At 40.8% G+C, this 13,885-nt stretch overlaps 1 protein-coding gene across 1 annotated transcript in view; it reads right to left on the minus strand.

The window, feature by feature from the left end:
- Positions 1-1,026: 1,026 nt before the first annotated feature.
- Positions 1,027-13,885, minus strand: part of GRB2 (growth factor receptor bound protein 2) — a 28,718-nt gene continuing 15,859 nt past the window's right edge. Inside the window, exons 2-5 of the mRNA XM_003211604.3 lie at positions 12,603-12,700; positions 7,855-7,977; positions 5,137-5,305; positions 1,027-3,228 (exon numbers count right to left, since the gene is read on the minus strand). Coding sequence (XP_003211652.1) covers positions 3,043-3,228; positions 5,137-5,305; positions 7,855-7,977; positions 12,603-12,700 — 576 coding nt within the window. The 3' untranslated portion in view covers positions 1,027-3,042. The remainder of the gene's footprint in view (positions 3,229-5,136; positions 5,306-7,854; positions 7,978-12,602; positions 12,701-13,885) is intronic.

Here is a 13,885-nt window from a genome sequence, read left to right on the forward strand (position 1 = left end):
AGCGGGGTGCGGGCCGGCGGTACGGGTAGCTGCGGTATCGGGCTTTCGTACCGACAGCGTTTTTGGCATCTGGGGCGGCCAAGGTGGAAAATAACTCTTCCCTACGCACCATCGCAGTAGCAACAAACTCTCTTTCCTCCTTAAATCAGAAGAAAGCTTTGCTCAACTTTTCACTAGAGGCCCAAAGCACGAACAGCAGTTTTGAGCCACAGATCCTGCTTCAGCATTGTAAAATAGAAGTGCCAAAGGTACAACCCACGCTGCACATTTAAAGATTGGCTTTAGAGGTACAAAGAGGAAAATAATGGAGTCATTGGTACATCTTGACTATGTCTGCATTTGAGCATAAGAGGAATTGTTACAACAGTTTAATCAGCAGATGTTTTCCTTTTGTATTTCAAAACCCAATGCCTAGCTGAGAGGCACCATCTGAACAAAAGGCTGGGAGGAGATGCAGATTCACAGTAGCAGCTGCTGAAAGGTAACACAGCACCTCATTAGAACGATCGCTTCCACTGCTTTAGGCAACAAGAGAAAAACAAGTGACCTGTAAGGCACTGACCAAGCAGAGCTAACCTTCACGTGGCAGTCTGAGCCGTAGCTGCTATTCTTATAGAAGCTTGTCCTTTCCTTCAGCGAGACGCTCCAGCAATAACTAGTATATCACTCTCCATTACTGCCTCCTTACTACACTGGTCAGCACCACCGGGACGCTCCTCTGGTTAGGAAGAGCTAAAAAAATAAAAAAATTAAAAAAAAAGGGAAGAAGTGTTTAAGTGCCACCCCAAATTCTGCTAACAGATTCATTGCTTTCCTACCTGACAGTGAACCAACACATTCCTTTCCCCTTTCTTTACTATTTGCAATAGTGTAAATTACATGGATTGTGGTTGGCTTAGACCAAAAGAGCAATGAATTTAGCTAAGCATGCTGAGAACCAGTCACGATGCCAGTAAGTCTGAGCACTTACAGATTAGCTTTATCAGCTATATTCTGGCCAGATGAAATAACAGACAGATGCCCAAGTGAAGAATTCAATGTATATTTATTATTCACAGTTAATTACTATCTACCAAATGCTGCTGCAGAGTTAAAGGATTAAGTACATAGGCCTTTTTTATTTAAACACTGATTTTTTTAATATATATACACACACAAGACATATGTCTGCAAGGTTGCATGATATACACCAATTCCAAAATAAGGAAACAATCAAATGGTCCAGGTGTAGAATGCCATAGATTCTTCTTCCAATCACTTTATGAAGAAGGAATAAAGTGAGTGACAGCTAGCAAGGAGAGGGGGAGAAAGTAACGCTCTACAGGATAGCTCTCTCTCTCATCTGCTGGAAAATTAAAGTGTAAGGCAGAGTTTGTCTCAGGAATAAAACGTAACATTTAGTACAAAAAAGGCACCCTCCAACAAAAGACTGCCCGTACTTAGGCAGGACAGGAGGAGCTCTCCACTGCAGTTTCCAGATTCGTTGTTGGAGTGAAGGGATCCAGCCAAATGGCCCTCAAAAGAAAAAATAACACAACTGAAGATTGGCACAGGGAGTAATGCAGTTTGATTTCTTTCTATCCGATTCAATGTCACACTCTCTGGTGAAAGAGCAAATGGCCACAATGAAGGCCATTATCGGAAAAAGTGGGGATTATAGTCATCACACAGCCTGCTGTGAATGGGGAGTCTAACAATAACACTGACCTGAAGAGGGAGGAGAAACTGGAGAACAGTGATGCCAACCCCACTTTTCAAGAGCAACACAACTGCAAATAACTCCCTTATCCAGGCAAAAGACAGGCTGATTACATGCATCACACAGAAACATTCACTAATAGCATAAAATGTTTTCAAGCACTGTTTCTTGAGGTTTTTCTGCATTATAATTTTCCATCGATGGAATGTACATTTTGTAGGACATCCCAGGGCTACTCTTTCTCAAATTCCCCACTTAACCCTCCCTCCCCCAAATATTCTTCCTCATTTTCCCTAGTCATATCTTTCCCCTTTCTCTTAAATCTTGAGGCTTCTGGTTTCAGCTACCCAGGTTTGAGCAGCCTAAGCTGCCAAGAAATGCCTTTTTTTTTTCCCCCTGTAACAAGGAAAGTCAAAGAACAAGTCAAATCTTTAGAACAAAGCTCCATCTCTGTAGATTTTTTTCAGATATCCATTGACAATGCCACCCTCCTTTATACCATCCATCCAAAAGTATTTATTTACACATAGGCAGAAAAAAGCCCTCTGAAAAGCTCTGGACTGTCCTTTTAACTTAAAAAATAATAAAAAAAAACAAGGGAAAGGCACTATGGAAAAAATTACAGAATGTGCTCAACCGTACACAGTTAAGAAAAAAACAAAAAGGCTATCAGCACAGCAATAACAAACTTCGGTTGTAATTTGGAGTTTCTGAAAGCAACTCTGTGACTTGAACAAAAAAAAGAAATCCACAACTCTTCTCCCTTCCTCAGCTTGGAAGCTGCTGAGCTTCAGAAGAAAATGACAAAGGAGAAGAGACAAAAATTAGAGCAATACCTCATCTTTCTCAGGCAAGAGCAGCTGAATGCTGAAGGCAAGAGCAGAGACTTTTTAAATTATTTTTTAAAGGCAGGACTGTGTATTTGGTTTTTCTCTCATGTCCCTTCATGTCAAACGAACCATTTGCAGAGAGAAAATACCAGCAGAGTTTCTCCCTTTTCCTTTAACTGCATGGCTACAATTTTAAATGGCATTAAAACTTCATGCCTGGACAGAGGACAAGGGGAAACATTAAGTAAATGAAAGGGAGTAACCCAGGAGCAGCTGAGGAAATTCATTTGTTTTTTTTCTCTTTTCTGATAAGTTTTGGTGTGTAAGTTGAACTCTTCCCTCCCCCCAACCCCTTCAGCCCCTGAAGTTCCACACTGTGAAGGAGGATCACCTCACGGTGAAAGGTGACTCAGGTTTTATCGCCGTGTGATTTTAGGTCACTGGCTGCAGTTAGGCTCTGTATGTGTAATTACTGTTTCTCTTGTTTCTTTAAATAATCTGTAATATTTATCTCTAGATGTTCCGGTTCACTGGGGTCACATAGTTGCGTGGAAACATGCCCGTCTGTCCGTGGCAGGCTCCCTTCCACCAATTGGGGTCAGAATTGTCAAGGACTTGGATAAAGTCTCCGCGGCGGAAACCCAACTCTCCTTCCTCCTGGGGATCAAAATCAAACAGAGCTTGAACGTACGTTGGTTGCTGAAAATAAAGAAACAAAGATGTGTGGAATGAGAATCATCCTCAGCACTCAAGACATCTGCTTCCTCAAGCAGGATTTTAACTTATACCAGATTTTAATAGTGAACATTTGGGCTGTTTCATTTCCCTTAAATCCAACCTTTATCAGCTGTAGCAAGACAATTAAAAAGTATGGTCTACAGAAGGCTTTAGGGAAAGAAAAAAACAAAAAACAAAAGTTATGGTTTAACCCAGCAGATGGCTAAGCACCACGCAGGCATTTCCTCACTCCTCCCCTTCCCAGTGGGGTGGGGAGAGAGTCAAGAAAAAAAAAAAAGACAAAGTAGAACCCACAGGTTGAGATAAAACTGTTTAGTAAGACAGAAAAAGGAAAAAGAATAATAGTTAATGACTATGTATATGTGAATGCATAAGTGATGCACAAGCAATTGCTCACCACCTGCCAATCAATATCTTTTCTGCCTAGAGGATCCCAAGCAGAAGAAGAAAGTGATGAACTCCCATCCCTTTAAGAACTTTTCTTCCACATGATATCATATGGTACAGAATACCCCTTTGGCCAGTTTAAGTCAGCTGTCCTGATTCTGTCCCCTCTCATTTCCTCGGACCCCCTGTGCCTCCTAGCTTCTTGTGCATCCCCTCATTGTAGGACAGTAGGAGAAACCGAGAAAACTGAAGTGTCTTTGGCTCTGTACAGCACTGCAACTGGAAACACTGGTGTGTTATCAACATTGTTTTTGTTTTCAGGGAAAAAAAACACTACAGCACCATACCAGATACTGTGAAGTAAAACAACTCTGTCTCAGCTGAAACTAAGACAACAGGTTTCTGTGACAGTGCAAAATAAAACCAGATGTCTCAGATGTTCCAGTATTTGTTTTCCAGTGTCCACAACTTACTACAGAACTCCATACTCTGCTGAATTATGATGATCTTTTTGCTTATTTGCCCTGCTACATCAAATGACAACATGAATATTACTGATCTACCTAGCCACTGTAATACACAAAATTCCTCTGCAGAATTGGATCTTGGTGTTCTGTATGTTTCCCTTAAACTGCTCCAGTATTAGAAAGTTTTGCTATAGAGTGTTTTGTCTGGTCATCAAATGCTTCTATTCCTACAGAGAACTTACACATTCACTTAAAAATGCATTTGCATTCTTAATACGTAGCGTCTAGAAAGATATCTTCATGCTGCTTGCTGTTTTCAAACAGCTCTTTTCTCATTTTCTGTTCATCATTAACTAAACAGTGCAGAGACATATGTTAATTCAGATGAATTGTGGCAAAAGCTGACAGCACCCAAAGAGCAGTACAAGTTTCCACATCTCTTCAAGCTAGAACTAGAATCCTGCACGTAGAAGCAGTTATATCCAACCTAACATTTTGTATGTCCTGGGAAATGAAACAAAACAAAGATAGACGCAACCTGACTCTTAGCAGTAGTTTTTCAGTTCCTTTTTACATTTGCCAAGTTTAAAACATACGCTACTAGCTGTAGCCACTTCTTCAGGCAAGACCACTACTAAAATTTCACTGCTATTGAGGGGTACAGCAGGCTACAAACCAGTACAAAACTGTGCTTTCTTACTGTATCCTAAACCAGGAGTAAACACGTTCTTAACTCACAGGAATTCAAGTATCTTACTTCAACAGTACCCATAAACACAAGCCAAGTATTCAAGCAACAACACTGCCAGAAATGAATACTAGGAGTTTTAGCAGGTAGACTTGCACAAACATCCAGATTTTCCAGTATAATTCTGGCAGCAAGATCCAAAAATAAACTCCCACAGGCAAAAAAGTCAGTTTTTTTCCATCCCCATTCATATAACCTAAGATGCAATCCCAGTTCAAACAGTGGTTGCAATCGTTTAAATATGCTCTGAAGAAACAGTTCTTTTACCTGTGGCACCTGTTCGATATCCCGTAGAAATATTTGCTGGTTCCTGGAGACAGATGTGGATCTGTGATAATCTACCAGCTCATTCAAAGAATTGAACTTCACCACCCAGAGGAAATACTTGCCAGCCCCATCTCTAAGCACCTTGAAGTGCTGCACATCATTTCCAAACCTGGGAGAGAGGAGCAAACAATACAGAAAAGAACACAGTCACCAAGCACTCTTCTAGGATTGTGAGACTTTACAACAAAAAGGCTATTCAGGACATAGTTGGTGACAACGATAATGCAGGTATCAACTGGTTGCTGTGAAGATGATATTTGAAAACTGTTTGGCAATTGTATAGTACAGAAATCAGTACCCAGAGACAGAATTCAAATATTGAATTGATTTTGAAAAAAATTCTGCAAGCTTCACATGCATTCTTCTTAATAGAAGAGCTTCAGTTTAAAACCAGCTTTTCAAACCACTCTGAACCTGCACAAATTTGAGGTGTTTTAGTCAAGGATTTCAAGTGTCACAACACTCCAAGGTTATGTGTACAATGACAACTGTTTCAGACTGTATCACTACACTGCTAGTGTTAAAACACATGCACTTTTTGATTCATGCATGCAGTCAGAACTGCTGAAGACAATGCATGAGTAAGGCTGATGGCTGTTTTCTCCAGACGTCCCTAGAGATATGGGGTCGATGTAGGAGGTGGGAACAGCTGGTTGGGATGCAGCAGGGTGTGATGGTTCTTGTCCCCAGCTTATCCACCAACATGTTGGGCACGTGGCTCCAGTGCCCAGCTCAACCTGGTGCAGGGAACCTGCTTTGGCAAGGGGGTTGGACTCGATGATCTCTGGAGGTCCCTTCCAACCCCTACGATTCTGTGATTCTGTGAATACTCAAAGGCCATGGACTGCATGTGAGGTGTGAGGTGACATTAAGGTAGGTACACCATAGTGCCCACCCACTCTACGTGCCCAAATACAAGATTTGGAAGTTGAATGCTACACATGCTTTAGTTCAGCTTCTCAAACACAGGGAACAACCTAAACCAGCTTAGGTTCACACTACTGTTACTATGGACCAGTACTCCACATAAGCTCATTCTCTCGCTCACACGGTACCATTTCAGTACAAAAGCACCAGTCCCAACATAGGAATGTGCTGGGAAAAGAACTGCCACAAATAGGGCAGGACTGTCTCTAAGCCTGGATTCATGACTTATGAAAAAGGATGCCTTGCAAAACAGACAGATTTCTCCACTTCTATTTGTCTGACAAGTGATGGCATTCAACTCAAGTTACTTTTTCAACTATTTTATTCTACATAAAGTGCAACTCCAAAGAGGTCTATGAGGATTTTCCAGATGAACAGCATATTGGTATTTTTACTTTAGTCTGAAACAAAAACACTGAAAACTGGCAGGGAGTACATTCCCCACTTGGCATCAAGAGCTTCTACACCTCAGTTTAAAGTGCAGACACAGTCTTGGCTACAAAGCTAACATGAAACAATCAATGAGTCCTGCCTTTGCTGTCTCCTTTTCAACCTGAGATACTGTCATCATTTCAAATCCTGCAAATCACAGTTCAGGGGTGACTGGAAGAAAGTTTTTCCCAAATTAATCCACCAGAAAAAAGCAAACTACCACCAGGTGGCAACACTAAGCTAACAAGACAGGCAGAGCTACAGTTAAAACCTGAAGTTTCATGAAGGAAAGCAGTTTCTGCAATGGAGCTCCCATACGTATCTTGTATTCCAGCTCAGATTATTGTACCCAGCAGAAGTATGAACACCTCTCTAAAATGAGTAGCTTTAATTCAATTTTGTTGGCATCAATCAAGGCTACTGTACAGGATGACAAAATCTTGGTACAGCCCAAAGATGAGCCAAAGATACAGCAAACAAGGAACTGTGCATGAATAATCAATATAAGATTCTAAAGAAACTCCTGTTCATTTCTGGAAGGAAAGAAGAAGGTTATAGAGAGTTAAGGACAAAAAAATCAGCTGCTGAGGACGGAATTCCTTCCCTCCTGTGTTACCTTACATCCCATACTCTTCCAAGTTTCTAATACCTCTATTTATAGCAGCTTATACAGAGCTGTGAGATAATTAGACAAGGCTCACTTGCTAACTATCAGGAATTGCTGCTGATTAAGACCCAGCACTTCTAGAAAAGTTATACAAGGATGAGAACTGTTCCTCCCTACTTCACTGTTACTAGACTGAAATTCCCTGTTAATGGAATGTATTTGAGAGAGATGGAAAAGAATTTGTTTTCATAGCTCCATGTCCCAGTGCTGGGTAACACAAATATCCCCAAAGCATGTGTCAAGCAGTCATGAAAAATATTTGGAAGTGTGCTACCCAAAGACAGAGGAAAGAGTAATGACTCATACTATGGAAGAGGAACAAAGAAAGATGGAAGGGAACGTGTACATGCTGGGCAGTTCATAGTTGAAATGAGGAGGAATGGGACCCACAAATTAACAAATAGTGCCTGAAAACACCTAAGTCAGACAGCAACACACCACCAAGTCAACCATGTAGGCTCATTACAGAACAGAGTGTATTTGTACTTCCTCTTTAATAAGGACAATACATCACTGGAAGAATAGGTATGCTATCTGGATTATTGCTGCTCCCCAGTACTTATGATCACTTATCCAGGAGTCAAAATGAGCATCGAATGATTTCCACACAACTGTTTCTAGGCACTACTTACTTGACCGAGAGAGAGAAGTCCCCAGGAGCACTCTCACTCTCCCTGATAAGAAAGGCACCATCGTGTCTCTGTTTGCCTAGCATCTCTTCAGCCTTTGCCCGGGGAATCTTTCCAAAAAACCACCTGTGGAATAAGCAAGGAAAAGAAAACAACAGAGAAAGTTAAGAAGTTGAACTGTCTTATGGAAGAGCCCAACGACGGTAAACACACTGAGGTGAAATGATTCCTAGCAGAAATGACTGAACTGCACCTATTTCATTGTTAATTTGCTACAGGCTACCAAACTATGTAGCTTTTCACATTTTGTCCTAGCAATGAAGCTACCATGACTTGATGAGCACATGCTCACAACAGCCCTATTTCATCTAATTTAGGGAAGCAGAAATGTGCTAAGAGTGAAATCCTTAATTTAAAGGAAAAAAAAAAAGACAGACTGCTCAAAATATAGTGTGTTATTATCAGTTTTGCACCATACTCTACCTATATATGATGTTCAACACATGCAATGTCATAAAAACCTAACATCCACAGCTGCTTCACAGCAAAGTCTTACTTTGTGAGACTAAGACCCTTCTGGGAGCTAGCTACAGTCTAGGACAAAGTTAAACTGTCTGTTTAACTTTGGTCTTCGTTGGCATCTTAGTAACCAGACCCCATAACCTAAGGACAAACATTAAATGCCTAGCTCAGGCAAGAAACTCAACTCCTAACATTTCCTCTGTTACTAAAGGATAATGTCTCATGTCTACACACAAACATGCACAATTTTAATTGCCTGAACTGTATGATCCCATCAATTTAGATATGACAAAGCCCATGCATTCGTGGCTAGTCAGTACTTTACTTCTCTATAGAATCACAGAATCACCAAGGTTGAAAGAAACCTACAAGATCACCCAAGTCCAACCACCCACTTATCACCAATAGTTCTCACTAAATGTCCCTCAACACAAAATCCAAACATTCCTTGAACACCTCCAAGGTCAGTGACTCCACCACCTCCCTGGGCAGCCCATTCCAGCACCTAGCTGCTTTTCCAGAAAAGCAGTATTTCCTATCATCTGGCCTAAATCTCCCCTGGCACTACTTGAGGCCATTCTCTCTAATCCTATCACTAGTTACATGAGGGAAGAGTACGATACAAAAGCATTTGTTTCACTATTATTGCTCAAAAATAACTACCGGGGAGAAATTACACACACTCCTTTATTTCTTAGGCCTCCTAAGGAGAAGCCATTCATGCCTTAGTCATTGCAGATGACACCAAGTTGGCAGGAAGCGTTCAAATGCCTAGGGATAAGAAGGTCCTACAGAGTGATCCTGACAGACTGGATAACTGGACTGAGGCCAATGAGACAAAGTTCAACAAGATCACGCACCGAATCATACACACTGGCCAGAACTAGGCAATGCTTCAGACTCAGGGCAGAGCAGCTGGAAGACCATGCAGAGGAAACAACAGGTCTGGGGGTATATTGGTCAACATCTGTCTGAATAAGAGCAAGCAGGGTGCCCAGGTGGCCAAGAAGGCCAATGGCATCCTTGCTTGTATCAGAAGTAGCACAGCCAGCAGTAGCAGGGAAGTCATCATCATGGTGTGGCTGCACTTTGAGTACTGAGCTCAGTTTTGGGCCTACCACTACATTAAAGATATTGAGGATCTGGAGCACATCCAGAGAATGGCAACAAAGCTGGTGAGGGGTGTGGAGTGCAGGCCTTATGAGGAACAGCTGAGAGAGCTGGGACTGTTTAGTTTGGAGAACAGGATCAGAGGTGAGGTTACTGCTCTCTACAGCTACTTAAAGGGAAGTTGTGGTGAGGGGGGAGTGGGATCTCTTCTTTCATGTAACCATCAATACGACAAGAGGCAACAACCTCAAGTTGCACCAGGGGAGGGAGAGTCAGGTTTGACATTAGGAAATACTTCTCCAGGAGAGTGGTCAGGTGCTGGAATGGGCTGCCCAGGGATGTGGTAGCGTCAGTTCCGTCACATTGAAACCTTTAAAAAAGAATTTCAGTATCTGCAAAACACAAGGGAAAGACTGGGAGTTCACCCTCAGGTTTCTTCAGAAACATCGCTGTAGAAACAAGACTGAGAACAAGCGAGGAAAGTTCCCTCAAGGTCTCTGTTTCATTATAAGATGACTGCTGAGGTGGGTGTGTAATTGAGCTCTAAAAAAGATGCTGAAAAAATTTGTTTTAGTAGCCTTTTTTTCTTCTCCTTCTGTCAGGACAATCTAACTGCTTTCACATAAACAGTCACATGAAACAGCTGCAGCATGGAAGTCAAATCAGAACTTGACAGCTGCACGTAAGTCAAAGCCACAGGCTGACCACCTCTACAGCACCGAGTGAACTTGCATCAGGCAACTAAATCATTAGTGCCCACTAACAGCCCCTGGTCGCAGGATTCTTATCCCAATTTACATTTGCGTTTCCAGACTAACCCAAGCTTAAAGGAAACAAAGGCTGAGCAGTAGGTCACATGGCGTGGGAAAAACAGAACCACCTTCAGAACCAAGAAGCATAACTTTCAGTTCTGAGTAATGGATCACACAGGAGGGAGGCACTGACCAGTCTTTAACCACACACATGACTGAAGTCAGAGAGTAGTACTTAGCAACAGCTCCACTTAAAAGGTTTGCTTCTTACAGGGTAGGTTTTGGTACAGCAAAAAAATGGTCTCTGTTTCAGTGACAGTTTTGAAGCTTCTTTCTTAAGAGAAGTTAAAGCTTTTATGAAACCACAGTCTCCCTCTCAAAGTAACAACAATCTCTAAAGCTAGAAAAGGAGTCCACTATTCAATAAGGCTCTTCTTGGTACCTGAGATTGTGGCTGAGCCAGCAGAGGAACATTACCTGTCTTACTGCACTGTACTGCCTCCAAAATCACCCAAGAGAAATCATTATGTGAAGGTCTTTCAGAGTTCCAATGTAGTATTTTGTTTCCCAGGATTTTGGCACAGTTGTCAGGACAAGAAAGCACTGAATTTCACCTTTGCCAAATGTTGCATAAAGCAAACTTTATCTTATGATTTTAGATATCCTGCCACAGTTTGGTTATAGCGTTTTAATTCTGTTCTCAAATAACTATCAATTATTCACATACTACTTGTAAATGAAAGCCTCAGCTTAAAAAAATCCCAAAACCTCACTCATCTCTGTAAAATGGAAATAAAATCTGGAAGAGCTCAACAGAACTTCTATTAATCCTCTTGAAGCCTCAAAAACACACACTAGTTTTCCCTTCAATTCTGCTGAATTGTTATCAAGTATAAGTGTATAATTTGATTAATGAAAGGAATATACTCAAAATAACAATATAAAATTTTCTGCCTACTGCTTCTAACACTTCTTAGCTGAAGTAGGAAGGTTAAGAGATCTTCCACAACTCATAAAACTTTACTGCAGTTTTATGACTTCATTGCAATGTCAGTCACACAGAAACAGAAGACCTGATTTTTAAACATAAAAAAGATTTAGAGAAAGAAAACTCCACAGGTCAAAGGAAGTCATTTTGAAGAATTACTGCCCAATTACAAACAGACATATAGCAGCAGAAATGTTCCACACACATTGATCTTTGCTACAGAATGGTTCAAAAAATAAAACATAGCACGTCCAAGAGAATTAGGCCAAGGAAACTGACAGTCCCAGAGCTTTCCTTCTAAATGGCCAAACTTGATAACCCTTTCTAACTCACCTCCAACTAGCTTTGTAATGTGGCTCGTCCAGTTAGCACTGCAAAACCAAATGCAGCCATTACTTCCGATGCTGCACTGCAAGAGGGAAATCTGTCAACTGGTACAATGCAAAGTTCATACCACATCCAGACTCCTTTCAATCAGCAGCTCAACAATTCTTTCGGCTTCACTTTACGCAACCATTTTAGCTTGGCTCCTTTCTTCCGCGTAAGTTACGATTTTTGCAAAGTAAGATTTCAGCAATATCTTTAGAAGCAGCTGATTAAGAATACAGACTTGGACACACCAAAAGCACCACAAACCTGATCCAGGCCATTTCATAAACAGAAGTTCTTGCCCTGCACCCTTATCAACAAAAAGGTAGTCCTATCCCCTGAATGGCACAGCTGTGCCTTCACAGGAAGCCTCCATGCCCAGTTTCCTGTAGCTGTCCACTGAGTATCAATACCTATATATACTTACACATTCGCTTTGTTAATTAATGAGATTTGGATTAACCCTATGAAATCCAGGTGACCCAGCAGGTGACCATGACATGCAACATTTCCCTTTCAGTCTTACCTGCTAGCAGTCAAAAAGAAAATTGGAAGATTTACAAAATACAAACAAGAATGAACACTGTTTAAGGCTAGAGATGGAGCTGGAGGATTTAAGTCTCAGATCCTTGGACAGGACTAACATTTAAAGGCATTTCCAGTTACTTTCTTTCTAAATTCTCCAAAAGTACTCACACCTCCTTCCCACAATACTGATACCAGACTAAGAAAAGGAACATTCTCTTTCTTACACGTGGCTGAAATTTGTTTTTGTATTCCCTGCTGGACTACTCAGAGAGCTCTGCATTATGGCTCAGTAAACATGATACTATGTAAACTTTTGCATAATTTCCCCAGGTTGTTAATGCACTAATGAAGAGCTCCGGCATTGCTGACATATGGAGCTAAATGATCCAAATGCCATCAGCAGTTTAAATGTCTTCAGAAAAGGTCAAATTATGCTTAAAATCCACCAAACTCACAGGAACTATCACCAGATCTCTACTTACGGATGTGGCTTCATTTCTATATAGTTCTTGGGAATGAAGCCATCTTTTCCATTGAGTTCTGCCTTGTACCAATTCTGATCACATTCTTCATTCAAAACCTGAAGGGAACAAAAAATAAGCTTACCATATTTCAAGTTACAGCAAAACAGATGAAGATTTCTACTTGTGTTTCAAAGATTACTCATGTAAGATGAGCCCTTAAAAACATGCTGTAGGACATCCTGCTCCACTGCATTTTATCAGCCTTCAGAACAACAAGGTGGATCAGTAATTTAAAATAGTCCAAACTCCATGCTTCAGTACACAAGTCAGTATTTCAAATCATACTTTACTTTTCATTACTTTTCTGCCAAATGGTACAGTGCAACATACAAGGCAGGCACGCAAATAAAAATAGCCTCTGAAATAAAGGAGCATTAGACTCTAAGAAAAAACACGCCGCAGTTGAAATTACCTCTCTCCAAAAGGATTTTATTTGTGTTTGGAAACAAACACGCAGATCCTGTTCACTTCCCTACACCCTTTCAAAATTGAACGCCACAACAACTTTTTTCTCCCAGCATTTTCATTCCTCAGCATTTGATGTCATCTTTTTCCTTTCTAACATGAACCAACAAAAAACTAGATCTGAGTTTAAAAAAATACTTCTAGTCTGAAGTCAAAAAAGCATCACATGATTAGTATTGCCTGAACATGAGGAGATGAGGAAATGTAGAGAAAGCCAACATGAATGAAGCTCCAGAGATCAGAGTACACACATAGATATAGTGAAGATATGCTTGTGAAGGTGTTTCTGGTGCAATTGTTAATTTTTTTTTTTCTTTTCCTTTTACTCGGGAGGATAACACAAGGGAAAAAGGAAAAGTAGACAAAATTTGCCTTAAAATGCTTATAGCTGATGTAAGTGTTTCAGAAAATTAAACTCCGTATCAATTTCTACTGCTTTTTTTTAAAGAAACCTGAACAAGCACGTGACACGAATACACTAACCTGCTTCAATACCGACTGCCTGATCTACAAAAACCTACAAACTAATCAGCTACTGAAATGAAACTCAGTGAAACAAAAAGAGTACAGAACTTGAAACACCACAGTGAATTACAGTAGATAATAGTTATTCATCTGACTTTCTTAACTCTCAGCCATGCAGGATGCCCCAAGTGGCAGCAACTGCATAAGATAACGAGCACAGCTGTGTCACATCCAGACAGCTTCAGATGAGCAAAGATACACATCTTTATGATCCAGTTCAGAATTTGAAAAAGAGACTTCCGTTTTTTTTT

The sequence above is a fragment of the Meleagris gallopavo genome, chromosome 20 (genome assembly GCF_000146605.3).
Source record: "Meleagris gallopavo isolate NT-WF06-2002-E0010 breed Aviagen turkey brand Nicholas breeding stock chromosome 20, Turkey_5.1, whole genome shotgun sequence".
In the NCBI taxonomy this organism is placed as follows: domain Eukaryota; kingdom Metazoa; phylum Chordata; class Aves; order Galliformes; family Phasianidae; genus Meleagris; species Meleagris gallopavo.